The sequence below is a fragment of the Uranotaenia lowii genome, chromosome 1, assembly GCF_029784155.1.
Source record: "Uranotaenia lowii strain MFRU-FL chromosome 1, ASM2978415v1, whole genome shotgun sequence".
Classification (NCBI taxonomy): domain Eukaryota; kingdom Metazoa; phylum Arthropoda; class Insecta; order Diptera; family Culicidae; genus Uranotaenia; species Uranotaenia lowii.
In genome coordinates, this window is record NC_073691.1 from 183,126,090 (window position 1) to 183,143,296 (window position 17,207).

The 17,207-nt window shown below is 41.9% G+C and overlaps 1 protein-coding gene across 1 annotated transcript in view; it reads right to left on the reverse strand.

Annotated features, from left to right (window-relative positions):
• The window catches only part of LOC129739641 (adenylosuccinate synthetase), a 30,838-nt gene that overhangs the window by 4,485 nt on the left and 9,146 nt on the right, over window positions 1-17,207 (reverse strand). Inside the window, exon 2 of the mRNA XM_055731125.1 lies at window positions 6,398-6,500. Coding sequence (XP_055587100.1) covers window positions 6,398-6,500 — 103 coding nt within the window. The remainder of the gene's footprint in view (window positions 1-6,397; window positions 6,501-17,207) is intronic.

The window sequence follows — 17,207 nt, forward strand, 5'->3', positions numbered from 1 at the left end:
CGTCGGCGTTTTGCAGTTGTCTACTATAAAAACAGCTCATTTGTATGGTTGTGAAAAACAATTCGCAGGCAGAAGAAAGGGTATAACACGGTGCGGTGTCCAGTGTCGGTGGTGTTGTGGCAGTTGTGTTAGCCTTGCGTCGGTAGGTGGGCAACGGACTTATTTTGGACCGCCTTGGGTCAGTTTCATCAGCCGGTGCAGCGTCGCGTTGAGCAGTGTTGCGGCGTCGAGGGACCCCGTCGTCACACATGGCAATCGTTCTCCAACTTCTTTCCACATTCGCCAAATCACGCTCCACTTGGTCTAACTCGTTCGTTGCGCTCCTGCTTGTCTGGTGCCTACCGGATTCGCAGCGAACACCTGTTTTGTAGGACAGCCGTCCGGCAGTCTTGCAACATATCCTGCCCAGCATATCCATCAACATATCCCAGAAGGCTGGACATCTTCTCCTTCTGGATACTGGATTCGCCGTAGAGCCGTGCGAGCTTGTGGTGCATCCTTCGCATCCACACTCCGTTCTTCTGCACTTTCTGCGAGGGCTAAGTCTTCTCGGCCACAGTTGCTTGTGGAGTCCATAGTAGGCACGACGGTCTGCGGTCACCAGTGAGCCGAAATAGACAAAGTCTTCGACTATCTCAGCTCGTTGCTATCGATCGTGACCTTGTTATGATTGGACAAGCGGGTTCGGTCGGTCTCGGATTCGCTGGCCAGCATTTACGTCGTTTTGGACGTACCAATCATCAGCCCAGTTCTTCCTGCTTCGCGTTTCAGTTTGCGGTAGATCTCCTCCACCGGCGAAAATGATCTGTCGACAATGTCTATGTCGTCGGCAAAGCAGATTAGTTGATTAGTAGATTAGTTGATTAGCGAATCTGTTGAAAATCGTGCCCTGCATTTTTCCCACCGTTCATTTGAAAACACTTTCTACCGCCACGTTGAGCATCATGCAGAATAGACCATCGCCTTGTCGAACCCCCCTGCACGATTCGAATGAACTCGACAATTCACCCGAAAATGCGCACACAACATTGCGTTCCATCCATCGTTGCCATAATCAATCTGTTCGACTTCCCGGAAAAGCCGTTCTCATCCATGATTGTTCATAGCTCGCTACGGCTCTGAACTCGATGAATAGATGATGGGTAGAGACTTGGTATTCACGAAGAATTTGCCGTAGTGTGAAGAGCTGGTCCGTCATGGACCGTCTCTCCAAGAAACCAACCTGATGACTTCCCACGAATCTGATTGTGAAATCGAAGCAATCAAGATTAAAAACAACCGTTAGTTGTTGTTGTTAGTGAAAACTTTTCACTTTACTTTAGTTACAAACCACACTTCGTAGAATAAAGACCCTTCTTCAAACCGTCCTGAGTCCCTCGTTATTCAAGAGGAATGATTCTGCAGCTGCTGCGCTTAGGGCTACATATTCTGCTTCGCTTGAAAACATCGCCACCGTCGTCTGCTTCTTACTGGACCAAGAAACCGTTGAACCGAAGACCTTGAACGTGAAACCGCTCACCGATTTCCGATCCTCCGAATAAGCGGTCCAGTCTGCGTCCGCAAATCCAATCAAACCTTCCGAGTTTTCGTCACGTTGGTATTTCAGAGAAAGTTGGAGTGTTCCTCGTAAATATCGGACGATCCGCTTCAGAGCCTATCAATGGCTCGCCGTAGGATTCTGCTGGAAACGTCCCATGTATCCCACCGGAAAGCAGATGTCCGGTCGTACTCATAGCATGGTATACATAATGCTGCCTAACAGCTCTCGATACGGTTCCTTCGTGGTTGGCCCTTCACGGCTCAGTTGTAGTCATTTCTCCATGGGTATTCTGGAAGCATTGCAGTCGGCCATACCAAATCGCTGCAATAATTTTCTTACCTGAGCTTCCTGTGATAGCGACGGACATCCTGCATTTTGATCGTAGGTAAACTTTATTCCGAGAAAATGGAAAGTTTCACCGCAGTCAGTAATTTCGAACATTGTTGATAATTCTTCCTTGAGTTTTCGGATTGACACTAACTTCCTTCCGGCAATCAGCAGGTCGTCGACATACAAAATAATGTACAGCTCATCTTCTTTCTTGTACCTTACGTACAGGCAATAGTCGTGGCGTAATCTAACGAATCCCAGCTTTAGTAGTTGTCCGTTGATTTTTTCATTCCAGCAGCGTGGTGATTGTTTCAGACCGTACAACGATTTTCGAAGCTTGCAAACCATGTTCCGTGGAGCCACAACGCCATCTGGTACAGCCATGTAGATGTCCTCACGCAGATCTCCATGCAGGAACGCCGTTTTAACGTCCATTTGGTGGAATTTCAACCTGTAGCGCACTCCAACCGTCAAAACCGTTTGAATCGTCGTGAGCTTGGCCACCGGCGCATACGTTTCTTCGTAGTCTCCGGGGCGTAGCAAGTACTCTTTTACCACGAGACGTGCCTTGTATCGTATCCTGCTTGGGCGTTTTCGTTATCTTTCATTCGGAATACCCACTTCGACCTCAGTGGTTTCACATGCGATGGACAAATTTCAACCCTCAACACACAGTAAGCATCCATGGATTTCAGTTCGTCCTCCACAGCACGCAGCCATTCCTCACGGTCGTATCTGGTCGCGACATCTTTGAAGGTTTCCGGAACGTCTGTAATGTTCGGGGCGACAGAGCTGTTCTAATTGCGAAGGAAGCGCTCGGGTATCGTCAGTCCCATCGGACAGTCTATCTTCGTCAGTCAGTTCGTGGAAATCGGGTTCATCTGACTCTTCCTCTTCATCAGATGCCGTTGCAACGTAATCGTTTTTAGCAACTAGGGCTTCATCTGCATCAGGGACTTGGATGTCAACTTTCCCCTCTTGCTCGTGAGGGAATACCGACATCAGCGGCTTGACTTTCTTGTCTTCGGGAGACTTCTCAAACGGAAAGTTGTTTACAAAAAGTCAGGCCGGGGGATCGATGGGCCCGCAAACGTCCGAATGGATTCTTTCTAGAACCCTAGAAGCTCGCTGACGAGTTCCGCTGAAGGGATCACGACACCGTTTCCCTTGTACATGAGCGTCACAGAAATTAAGCTGCTCTTCTTGAAAATCGACACCCGTAACCAGGTCTTTCCTCATCATTGCCTGCATTCCTTGTTGACCCAAGTGGCCGAGACGTCGATGCCACAACTTATCGGCTTCAGACTTGCACAGATTTGTTGTAGGTACTCCGACTTTGACTTCCAGTTCATATAGACCTTCTCTGAGATGAGCCGTGCCGATAGTTGTCCTTGTTTCTTGAGAAACGCAACCTTTCCGGAAAAATTGACACCAATGCCTGCCGCAGTCAATTTCTTCACCGACATTAAGTTGTCGCGTAGCTCTGGAACGTAGAGGACCTCCTTCACGTTGATGGGGAACTGCTTGTTGCTTTCGCCGTTGACCTCTCCAGCCTTACGAGCGACAATCGATTCTCCATCCTTCGCCACGTTGATGATGATCGGTTGAGTCAAATTTCGGATCTTCGAAAAACCTGCAAACTTCTGACGGCAATCCTTCTTGAGGTGACCTCGCCTTTTACATCTGTGACACTTACCATTGAACTTGGATGACTTTTTGGTCTTCTCATCCGAAAAAGCTGCTAGTTTCAGTTCTCCATGAACTTCGCTACGTTCCATTTGCTTCATGCCCTCGGTCAGTAGGCGTTGTTTAACAACGTCAATTGTCAAATCTTTTTCCGGAATCGGGCTCCTTCTCCTTCAGACGGCGCTTTTTTCCTGGAAAATTCGGACTCACTGCCTCTTCCGCTGTCGGCGATTGTTCACGTTTCGGCGGATGCTTTTTTGCACTACGGTAATCCAACAGCCCTCGAGAGGGGCTTCGTCAAGCTCACTCTCTGCCGGCAGCGCTGCTTCGAGCGATTGCGCGTAGTCTGCTGCGACCTCAGATTGCTTCAGTCGTGCGATATTTAATAGAGGCGGGCGTCGGTTTTGTATGTTGATCACTGCGGAGAGTTTTGGGCATGCGCCATCACCAGATAGTGTTCTGACTCGATGTTGGTGCCTCGAAAGGATCTGACGTCGATGATGTTCGAGAAGTGCCGGCTGTCTATCGCGATCTGTGATTGCTTTTGGTACAGTGATCTCCAGGTGTACTTGTGTGGTAGGCGGGGCTGAAAAAAGGTACTACGTACGGCCATTCGTTTGGAGGCGACGAAAGCTATGAATCTTTGGCCGTTTTCGTTGGTCAGCTGGTGCGCATTCAACCTTCCAATTGTCGGTTTGAATTCCTCCTTCTGGGCGACCTGAGCGTTAAAATCTTCGATGACAATCTTGATATCATGTTTTGGGCAGCGGTCATGTCCACGTTCCAGCTGCGCGTAGGATTCGTCTTTTTCGTCACCTGTGCACGTTGATGATGCTGATGTTGAATTCCCCTGTGCCCCTTGATTCTCAACAGGCACATTCGTGGGTCGTGGGCCACCACCCGATTAAGCGCTTTCACATCTTTCCATCACTATAAAAGCTGTTCCAAGCTCGTGTGTGTCGCCGCAGCTCTGGTAGATGGCATGATCATCTCGGCACGTTCGTACCGTGGAATCCTTCCAGCATACCTCCTGCGGTGCTACGATGTCGAATTTGGAGAGCATGCAGGTACTGCCCAATGAAATTCAGAAATCGGCAGTTCCATGTTGCAAATTTCCAATCGCCAGTACCTGTTCGTTGCGTTGGTCTTTCCATTCGAAGTTTCTTATTCATTACTCGTTGCTGGTTTTTTTCACTCACTTTCTCGCAGAAGGACCGTCGTGATGTTGCTGTTTTTGGTCCCGAACGGCCTGGTGGGTTTTTGAACTTTCGCCCCTGACATGGAGAACAGAAGCGTACGGAGCCCCTATCACAGTTAGCATGCGACCATAGATAGCATCTACCGGGGTTGGGCACCCGATTTCCGCTAAGGTTACTCGTACCCTAGCTAGCACTACGAAGAGGTTGAGGATCGAAGTTATAAGACAAGCGTTAATATAACCATTACCATTTATCACCTCCTCGTGATGTCTCTACTCCAAGTGACAAAAGAAAGATTTCAAATTTATTCCGAAATATTCAATTTTCCGATACAAATCTAAAAGTTTAATTTTACTCATGTTAATGTAGCTTAAAAATTCCGCAAAAAAATGGACATGTTTAGAATTTAAATGAAGCTTTTAAGACCTCCAGGTTTGAGAAATAAGAAAATGACCCAAAATCAACTCAGTCTACTGGAACATGGTTTTTCGGTTAATAGAATATTCCGGTAAATGAAATTCCAATATTACAACCTTAAGAATTACATGATTTGGAAAGCGTTGTGGCAAAGGAGTGGGCCGTTATTAACCACAAATACTGTGATCGGGAAGATCCACTTCGAGCAGACAGCAGCGTTTATTTTCTCTGTATGTGAATATTGAATAGTTTTTTCTGAATAATATGTCACAATTTCTAAGGATCACGTCCATGAGGTTTTGAATAAATAATTATCAAATGATTTAAAAAAAATGTGTTTATTTGGTCGATATTTTTCTCGTTGCTGTTTGTAAACAAATTGCCAAAACACTATCTCTAAAAACAAAATAAAAAAAGTGCTATCAAAAGACGAACCATCACGCAACGTTGTAAAATCTTAACCGAAAAAAAATAACAATAGACCTACGATGACAGGCCGGAAAGTTCATGATTCGTGCTACGGTTTAAACGATTTATGATTATGAGGCAATCTATTACGACTTTAGTTAGCTAGTGTGTGTTGTGAATAGTATTTTTACTTTTCTGTTGCTTTCATCATTCAACTGAGAAATAACTTTGGGGGTGGTATTTCTACTGGGTGTACGTTTTAAGTATGGCTTATTGAAAATACATGCATACATCTAAGAAATGATCTAATACTAATCAATGCCAAATTGAGAAATGAGAAAAGTTTATTTAGTGATAGAGATCTTTTTCGACGCCCCTCCATTCCGAGCTTCTGACGTCGTTCAAATTTGATCGATAGAATATTATTCTTTCCCCACAAAACCCCAAATGAATTTAACAATGCGGAAGCCCCTTTTTATGCCAGTAGGCAAACGAGAGTTAGTGAAGAACCGGTTCAAGGTTGATCTATATACACCGGTTTCCCGAATAAAACTTCGACCTTGATATGCTAATAGGTATTATGCCAATGGACCAAAATTTGATGGGAATCGGCCTGAAGAGCGAGGGGCAACGAACGAAACAAAAACGACTTGTCATAATCTGTGCAAACTTTTTGGGCCGGTCCCATCAAATTATTTCGTCTAGTTAGATCAATAACGTCAAACAAGTTGTTGGAAGCTTGTCATTTGATCCTGTAGGACAGAAACCTTTCTCTGAACGAGACTTTTAACCTTGACAAACGAATGCAGTTACTCACCGATAATGGATTTACAGTTTTCGTTGATGATCCCACTGGGCAGCAGATGGAAATCGAAATCCTTGCCATTGACCACGACCGTATGACCGGCATTGTTGCCTCCCTGTGAAGCAGAAAAAATGGATTAAACAAATGAAAATAAAACAACTGAATAATAGGTACGGGTAAATGGGATTTGCGAGAAAAGTCGGGAACGAGCACGAAAGACACAGTTAAAACAGATGTCTGCAATTTTGTAAAAATAAACCACTTATGTCAGTCGACCTGTAAACAGAACATCACCGCCAGTGTGCAATTGTTGATGGCCGCGTGGAGGTTTTCCCTATCGAATTCCGTTGTCGCTTGGCGAAATTGACGGCCAATCGGAGGGCGAACGCTCACAGACAAAGTGCACCCCCTCTTAACATTTCCGCAATGGTGCCCACAACTTAGCGCAATTGATAGAAATTCATTTGTTGATAGATATGGGGGTGAAGCTCTCGTGGTTTCCGTAAATCCGAATGTACAGTTTAACATGTTTGAAAAATGGATTTAAAAAAAAAACACAAAATCAAGTGTTAAATGCTCGCATTTTCAAATGTATAAAACATTAAAACTGGTATGCGGAGCAATAGCTTCGGGAATAATTATTGTAATAGGACCACTTTTGAATGAACAGATTCTTATAATTTCTAATCGATCAACAAACAACTAGATGCGTCTAGCAATCTGTGTTCTTGAACTTCACGTGACATAGATTTGGCCAGAAGCCAAACTAAATCTACTGTTCAAGCAAGGGAATTGACAACGTCTTTGTTTTTTTTTTCCTCGAGCCTATTCAACGGAAATAGTGCTGCAATACGTATGTGTATGTATGAATATATTTAATTCGTACATTCTCCTGCTTAATAAGAGTATCTATCTACCATCGCTACAGTTCAACCATATTGATTGTTACCCGGCAAAATCATCTGCTTGTCGCCTGGCGACGAGACTGGGGAAAATATTTCAGTGAAACACCGATTTTATCACACCTTTTTTACCCGATTTTGTCATCATTAGTAGGAGAATGGAATTAGAAATAAAATTTATTATTTATTGTGCATTTTTTTATATTGTTATTATTTATATCTCAATTTGAACTTCGAAACTGTACCCCCCTCCTCCCCATGGAGGAGTCCTTCGCACGGCCCTGGTGTGTCAACTCTTATCAGTTTTCGCACCGTTAGCGTGACTACGCAAAAAGAGGCTTGTTCGGCTGCCAATTGATAAGGAATGGAACTATTTTTCAGCCTTTCAGCAAATAAAAAAAAACCACGTTGGAGTGCGAAACCAAAGCAGAAGAAATTGATAAGTCCGGACTGAAATAAAACACAAGTGTTAAACTGGAGGTAACACAAGGCAAAGCCCGCTTGCTCATGCACCTTTATTATTCATGCTCAGCTTTCTCTCCTCATTACACCAGTGTGCCCACTACAGCTCTTCCTTCTTTAAAAGTTATTATTTATTTTCTTGCTTACGCTACACTTTCTTTCATTATAAATTACTATTTTCTGAAAGCCCCTTTTTTCTCTTATTTCTGCCTGATCTGCGCAACTCTACACCATGATCTATCGCTTGTCTTTTTCTTTTCAACCTCTTCTCATTCACTTCATCCGGAAATCCGAAAAACTCTTCTTCGCTGTTGGATTCTGCAGTTGCTTGACCCACTTCATTGTCCTTGGAATGAGAGGTTCTAATATTAACGTTCGGCCTATTGGAATTGTCCAGACGAGCCGGGATCCTCATTTGGGTACGATGGATTTTTATGCGAACGCTTCCAACTAGTACCTGCAGAAGATTTTGAGAAAATCGCTTTAAATATATTGCTTTTAGCCACCTGGCATTGTGTTGTATTTTCGGATTTTTGTACCAATTCTTATCGCCTTCGTTTAAATTATTCAAAGGATCATGTAACTCCTTTTCCCCCTCAATTTTTTTTTGAGTTCCATTGAATAACTGCGTCAGCATTTGCTTAGGTTTAAGTTTAGGATTTAACAAATCCATTATCATTGTGGGTTTGTATGAAAATACTTTTTGAGAAGGAAAATCTCCATCTCTTGTCGGTGTATTCCTGTAGTTCATTAAAAACAAATTGATTTGATCTTCTATACTCAAGTCAGCAAACTCAGTATCTAGCAGAAATTTTATTAAAACATCTTTGGTAGTTCTAACTAGCCTTTCAGCTTGCCCATTACTTGAAGGATTGTATGGTGGACTTTTTAAAACCTGCATTCCTTGGTTTTCTAGAAATTTCACAAACTTATGGGAATTAAATGGTGGTCCTCCGTCCGATACCAATACGTCCGGTAACCCAAACCTGGCAAAATATTCTACCAATCTTTTTAAAACCTTACTATGGTCGGTCCCATTTTTCATCCAAACTATTTCCAGCCACTTGGAAAAACTGTCAATCAACAGTAAGAAAGAATGATTAGAAAAATGAAAAAAATCTATATGTATTCTACTGAACGGTCCTGTTGTTGGAATCCATTTAGATGTTATTTTTGATTTAAAAATTGGCATTCTGCTACTATAAATATCACATTTTGTCACATATTTTTCAATATCGGAATTGATACCAAACCAATAGACCGTACGTCTAGCTAACTGCTTCATCTTCACCATTCCTGCATGGTTGGCATGTAAAAGTTTGAGAATACTAGCATGTAGCAAATGCGGAATGACAACTCTGTCTTTATAAAGCAAACATTGATCTACTATTTCCAGTTCATGTTGGTTTGAATGAACGTCGACAAACCGTTTTTCTAATCTATCTGGCCAACCATTTCGTAGAAAATAAATTACGTCCTGCAAAAATTTGTCACTGATTGTAGGACTAGCTACTTTACCGTAATCAATAGGTAATTCGTTACTATTTTCAGGTATCATTTGCTGAAGTGGAAAACGGGAGCAGAAATCTGCATTCCCCATTTTCGAAGAAGGTCTATAATGAATTTTAAAATCATATATAGACACTTCTAAAACGTATCTTTGCAGCCTCGTAACGAAAATAGAATTTTGACCAGTTTTTCCAAAAATACCCACTAAAGGCTTGTGATCAGTGAATACTACAAATTGTTGGCCGTACAAGTATTTGTGAAATTTCTTTATTGTACACACTACTGCCAAAGCTTCAAGATGCAGAATTGGATAACGTTTTTGTGCCTCATTCAAGGTAAACGATGTGAAGGAAATAGGTTTTTCAATCCCGTCAACAATATGTGCAATAACACCTCCTAAACCATATCCCGAGGCATCAGAACCATTGGCTTATTAGGGTCATAAAACTCCAAAAAATTGGTCGCAGTTAAGGCTTGTTTGCTTTCTTCAAAAGCTTTAGTACAATTTGAGTCCCAATTAAATTGAACATTATTTCTTAATAAATTATACAGACAATATAATTTAGTTGATAAATGTGGTATGAAAGGATTATAATAATTTATCAATCCTAGAAAGGATTTCAGTTCAGTAACATTTTTTGGTGGTTTGGAGTTTTGAATCGTCGAAATTTTATCCTGACAGGGTAACAAACCCTTTTCACTCAATATATGTCCTAAATAATTTAATTTAGTGACTAGAAATCTACATTTTTCCCAATTGACTTTCACATTTGCTTCATCAAGTTTTTCCAATACCAAAAATAAACGTTGTCTACATTCTTCCATACTAGAACCACATATCAACACGTCATCTAGATAAACAAAAACACTATCAAGCCCCGCTAATATTTTTTCCATGATTTCTTGGAAAATGGAGGCACTCGAAGAAGCTCCTTGAGGTAACCTATTATATGTAAATAGTCCTCTATGAGTGTTTATAACCATAAATTGCTTAGATGTTTCTGACAATGATAATTGCGTGTAGGCTCCTTCCAAATCCAAGGAACAGAAAAATTTAGATCCAGCCAATTTAGCGAATAAATCCTGGGCTACTGGCAAAGGATAAGAATGAGGTATTAAAACTTTGTTGATTGAAACTTTGCAATCTATGACCAATCTTATTTGATCATTCTTTTTCATCACAATTACAATAGGTGAAGCCCAACGACTAGTTTTTATAGGTGTCATAACTTTTTCCTTTTCCAGTTTATCTAAATACAATCCGACTTTTTCTCTAAGTCTGTACGGAACATCATGCGCCTTTTTAAAAATAGGACTTTCAGTGTTGAATACTAAATCTGCCTCAAAACCTTTAATTGGAGAGGAAAAGTCTTTAACAAATACTTTTGCAAATTTTCCTTTAACATCCGATATTAATTTATCTTTGTCTAAGTTAATCACAGTTTTAATCGAAGACACATTAGACAAAACCAGTCCTCCAATTGGGGACGAAAATATCTAACCAAGATCTTCCAAATAATGGTGAAAAATTGTTATTGCAATCGAGAACTATTAACTTTACGTACGCCTCCATACCATTATATCGCACCCTCACCATAACTTCTCCTTCTATCAACAATTTCCCTTCATTTACAACTACTAATTGTTTAGAAGAAGGCTCTAAAGGGAATGAGAAAAATTTTAAATATTGGTTTTTACTAATTACAGACACAGATGATCCACAATCGATTTCCATTTGGATAATTTTACCCTCAATTACCACATACATGGATCATTAATTTTATTTATAGACGTCACATTCATGCATTGGAGATCACCTGTATCTGAATCACTTTCCGAATCCGACTTTGCCGCTCTTAAACGGTTGAGCATTTCACTCAGCTGCTTATCTGTGGCTAGTCCCGAGGGTCTAGGCTCTACATCTTCAACCGCATCCGCAAACTTAACTGCATCTCTCTTCCGGTTCTTCAACTCGAAACATTTGTGAACTAGATGACCCCTACGATTGCAAAAACTGCATGTGATGCGATCGTAGTCTGGTCTACGCTGTCCCGGGTAATATTTTCTCTCCTTAGTCTCATCACGATGACGATCGCGCTTGTAGCTGTATTATAATTTTGCGCCCCATCTGAGCGATACGGTTCACGCCTCACAGGTCTAGCACCCAGACGATTTTTAACCGGCACCCTTATAGACCCCACAACTCCTACAGCAGCTGTTTGCGCCTGGCTATGTTCCATAACTCTTGTATGCTTCCGCGCTAATTCATACCCAGCTATTATCTTCTCCGCTACACTCAATGTTAGGTTGGGTTCTTTGATCAATAACTGCTTCAGCGGTATATCTGTTACACCGAACAGAAGCCTATCACGAATCGTCTTGTCCTTCCCATCAAAATTACAAAACTCTGCCATGAGCTTTAATGAGAGTAAATAATCCTCTGCAGACTCACCTGGCTCCTGGAAACGCCCACTGAAGGCTAAACGTTGTGACACCTCGTCATCGACCTTGTCGATTCGCGTTTTTAAAGCGGCCACTATCTGTGCAAATGTCGCCTCCGAAAGTTTTCCAGGACCGGGGAATAAAAGCTTTAGCTCAGAAAAAATAAACGGCCCAGCCAGAGTAATGAAATGAGCTTTTTTGTCGTCTTCTGATATCTTGTTAACCAAAAAACAATAACCTAGTCGCTCAACCCAATCAGAAAAGGAAGTTCCTCTTCTGTATGGTTCGATTGACGTTGCTAAATTAGAATGCGAACCAGCTTCTGCCATAACGGATTGGGAATAACAAGAATCGTGTGCTTCCAGAAATTCAATCGAACTTCGATTCAACAAAAATAATTTCGAAACAGCTTACCTTGAAAATCCAATTATGAAACTATTCACCACTGTATTACCAGCTCTTGAAATGCACTTATGATGCACCGACTGCCACTCAGCGTGAGATCTATGGCTGGATACACAGCTGTTTAGAACTCAGATGAACCCTTTTAGAACTCACTCTCTTTGTGAGGTTTCTTACTTCAGTTGAAGTTCTAATTGTTATCGGGAACAATCAGGTTCTGTTGGGGATGAAAAATAAGAAATCGAACAATATAGCCTTTATGTGATTTCACAATATTACTATACACTCCAAAATGCTTTGTTTTCACTCGAAAATTAAAATGGTAATTCGCGCGAGACTTAAAAAAAATCCAATTTTCTGTTTGAAGGGTTTTGTTTTATATTAGAAGGTTCCACTTTACCGTACAGATGATGTTATAAAGCAGCTGCTCCGGTCAATTCTGACTCGGTGCCGTACAGAATAATTTAGCCAATCAGCTCAAACCGACACAATTTTTTCACGCGACAACAGTTGTTGTCTATATTTTATGCACAACTCAACTTTAATCACTTTTTTGCAGTAACGATAAAATTATTCGCTTTTCACTCGTCGCCAACTGATAAGTCCGGACTGAAATAAAACACAAGTGTTAAACTGGAGGTAACACACGCTTGCTCATGCACCTTTATTATTCATGCTCAGCTTTCTCTCTTCATTACACCAGTGTGCCCAGTAGGACACTACAGAAATAAATTACACTTACAGATAAACGAGCGAAATAGGGTAACGGACTTATTTTGGACCAGAGGACCAATTTTGGACCACCTTGTCTAGCTCTCTTATAAAACAAATAATCATGAAATTTTTTAGTAAATATTATTGAAGCCCGGAAACTTAATGTAATGCACTAATTTTTTTCATTATTAGTTGCATTATAAGAGAGCTAGACAAGGTGGTCTAAAATAGGTCCCCTGGTCCAAAATAAGTCCGTTACCCTACTTACAGATAAAAGTAGCAAAACTTCTAAAAGTTATGATAACGTTTAAGGTACCAGACACATATAAAACTTTAGAAGGACAGAAAAAAAAATACAATTACAGGGAGGGAAACCGTGGTTCTGATTTAACTGGTCTGAAAGTTAAGGCAGAAACACAATACAGCGTCGGTCGTCGCGTCACGTCAGCGGTCAACGCTATCGATAAGTACTAAAACGCGGACGCGACGCACCCGACGATTTTTGCATCACAATTCAGCCTTAAGAGACATCTTAGATGTCTCTTGACGCTGAATTGTGATGCAAAAATCGTCGGGTGCGTCGCGTCCGCGTTTTAGTACTTATCGACAGCGTTGACCGCTGACGTGACGCGACGACCGACGCTGTATTGTGTTTCTGCCTTTACTCTTCTAAACTAAAAACATGAAATTATGAGGGGACTAAGAATACTTTCTTGAGTAACCACCGTTAATAAGTATCGGTAAACTTCAATCAGTGCTTCAATCTTACGGTGCAGTTTTAACATTTCGTAAAAACGACGTGACGACGTAAACACCCATGTTTATCCCCGAAAACTGTGTACAAACCGTGCGAATTGCAAAAAATATTTAAACCGTGTAAGTGACACAAAATCGTGTTAAAAAACTATGCTTATTTCAAAGTACTCGAACTTGAGACAATCAGACATCAGACTCGAACTTGAGACAATCAGACAGACTTGAGACCTGAGCCGTGAAATCTGCAACCTGAAACCGGAGAATTTAGACCTGAGACATTAAATTTGAGACAAAGATCCTGAGACCTAGGGATTGAGATGGAAGATCTCAGACCATGCAATGCAACATTAGAACTTAGATATGAGACATGCATGCCACCTGAGTTTTAGACCTGGACGAGACATGAAACATGTGATACCAGACCTGAGGAGACGTGACACATTGACAACGAGACGTGAGAAATGAGACCTGAAAGGGTGTCCACGATGAAATTGCCACACTATCAAAATACTCTAACTTTTTATCCGTTGGATAGAATTTAATGAAAATTTGGGTGAATTTAGTTCATAGTGCATTGTTTACATCTTGCAAGTTTTAAAGTCCTGTGATCAAAATTCGCGGAAATGGACTCGAAAGAACAGCTCGTGCATGATAAAATCTTGCGCATTCATTACGAGAACAAGGATTTCTCGCATCGTTCCATCGCTGAAACGTTAGGAATCGCGAATTCCACGGTGTCGCGAGTGATTAAGCGGTTGGAGGAACGATTGACAGGAAAACCCAGAAGTATTCCTTACAACACCAAAAATCATAACCGCGTAGTTGGGGCCTTCAACCGAAACCCGAACGCCTCCGTTCGGGATGTGGCTAAGAAGCCGAAGTCGCAAGCCGAAGCCGAAGTTTTGTCCAGAAGGCCAAAACTAAGGCTGGGCTTCGAACGTCCAAGATACAAAAGGCCCCTAATCACGACGAGAAGCAGAACAAGTCCGCCAAAACCCGTGCTAGGAAGTTGTACCTCAACATGCTGACGAAAGTTGAATGCTGCATCATGGCTGACGAAACATATGTGAAGGCCGACAGATCCCCGGCAACCTGGTTTTCACGGCCAAGGATAAGTTCAGCGTTCCGGAGCATGTCCGCACTCAGAAGATGTCCAAATTAGCGAATAAATTCCTGGTTTGGCAAGTCATCTGCACGTACGGGAAGCGGTGTCGATGTCAATTGAACAGTGATGTCAATTGAATTTATTGTTTATCAATGCGAAAAGGCATACCCCTGTTAAACGGCAAGTAACTTTTTTGCCTAATAAGATACGAAGCTACAGTCTTCAACAAAATTTCCTTGAGGAATTTTATAAATTGGCACAAAAACCATCAGCGGTTCCACAGAAGAAACAAAAGTGATGTTGATTTTTCAGTATAAAATGTTCAATTTTCCCATTCAAATTTACTCATGTAAACGTTACTTAAAAATTCTACAAAAAATCGTGGATGAGTTTTGGACCAAGGCGAAGCTTTCAAGATCCCCGGGTTTGAGAAATTCAAAAATGACCCCAAATCGACTCAGTCTAATACACATGGCTTGAAGATTTCATCAGCCTTTGCGAACGCTGATAAATTCTCGCATAAGTCACGTAATTACACGTAATTCAGCCATACGATTGGAAACGATATGCTGTTCTCCATAGCAGCCTTATTAGGAATTTTTTATAAGATCTCTTTGGACTTCGCATGTAATTCAAATTGAATAACACCAAACACATTTTTTGGGGTTTTTTCGAAATATGTATAATGAGCCAAAGCACCATACGTCATTGTGTAAGAAATAACTTCCGCTGAAGTCGTGAATGGAGTCCTATATGTTTGTACAGTCACAGATAAGAACGTCTACTGCCAAATACGAAACTGATAACACTTAGCAGTTTGGTGCTAGTGACGTCAGCCAAGTTTTGATTGATGAGCGATTTGGCGGGTTGACAAAATAAATATCATAATGACCGTCAACAAAATCAGCATTACTAAAGTAAGAATAAACCATTTGGTTTGGTAATGCTTCATGTATAATATCAAATCATACGAGGTACACATTTCTTTATCAGAAAATCAATTGGATTGTGTTTCCACTTGAAGTCGACGAGAGTGAGCCATTATGGGTTGGCCCCCTGTTTATAGGAGTATAATTAGCGTTCTGGTGGTAGAAAATTTTTGCTGACGGACTAGAAACTCTGTTATTCACAGAATCGTATTCAGGGGTCGGCAACCTTTTGTATCATAAGAGCCAAATATTACAAATCTTCAAAATTTCAGAGTTTGAAAGAGCCGCATAATGATTTTTTTCGACAAAAGTAAGAATTGAATATTTAATTAGATTTTTTTAAATCATTTTAAAAAGGATGTTTATTCTCAATTCCAGAATTTCAGCGCCGAATTGGGGGAGTTGCCAAAATTGCAATAACCATGACACGCAAAATCTCACTAAGTATTTTTGACAGCTTCGTTCGTAGAATCACAAGTCGCTGATATTGGGTGGGCCAGCCAGCGCAGCGCAGCCGACGAAAACAGGATGCCTGTTGTGCAAAATTGAATCGTCCGTTTGTGGCCGGGACGGAAGCGAAATTATACAGGTGAGTTAACCTCGATGTGACATGCACATGCAGCTAACCTTATTTCGCTCACTGTGCACGCAGATAACCCCAATTCACTGCAGAGTGCAGCACCATTTGGTGAGGAGGCAAAACCCTTAAAACAACAGCCCCAATCTAGGGTAAATTCATTGCAATCGGCAATCTGGAACGCCTTACATCACCAGCAGCCAAATCAACTGTGACATTGGCCGCACCTCAAGTGGTGCAGTGCGAGCTTTGGGGTATCGTCTATGCGGACATCGAGATCGACTGGGGCATTGGAAATGCTCTTGCGCCGACAGCAGTAGCTGCGAAGGCGAGCAAATTTTCGGTAAGCACAATGGCAGTCTTTGAGGGCAACACCAGAGTGATCTGTTGGCTGGTCGAGCGAAGTGATCAAAAAGGAATGGGATCCCGGCAGCAAAAGGTTGCGCACGACAGCGAGTCAGGACGAAACATCGTAAGTCGATAAAATTGTAAACGCACATTGAAATGTTGTGACGCTAGGGGGAGGAATTACAATTGTTGCCAAATATTAAAAAAAAAGCAAATCCAAACTTCCATATTTTTATTTCTTGTTACCTAAAGTCATAAATTCCTTATTACAAATGGCGCCCAACGTGGGGCAGCTGATGACACTCTAGCCCTGAATGACAGTGAGTTCCGAATCGCCATCTACAAGCCACTGGGCGATCGGAACCATAGTAAATACTAGACTGCACATCCGAGCGATAGCGCAGGTGCGTGCCATGGGCCGTTTTCCAGAACAGCCAGAGCACATTTTCGTGTGCCAAACAGCAGTGATCACTCAGGTGCATTCCAGGAACAGCACGTGTGCAGCAGCGTGATTGCACAAATTGGCCCAAGTTTGGCTCGCAAGTGGGCCAATTCAGGCAGGAGTTGTAACGGCATTACAGCGTGGCGTTGGTGTCACCGCAGAAAATTGCGGAAAAGCAGGCGAGGAACCTCAGATCGAGCAGTACGGCACGGGTGAGGTCAACCGAAGCGTGTC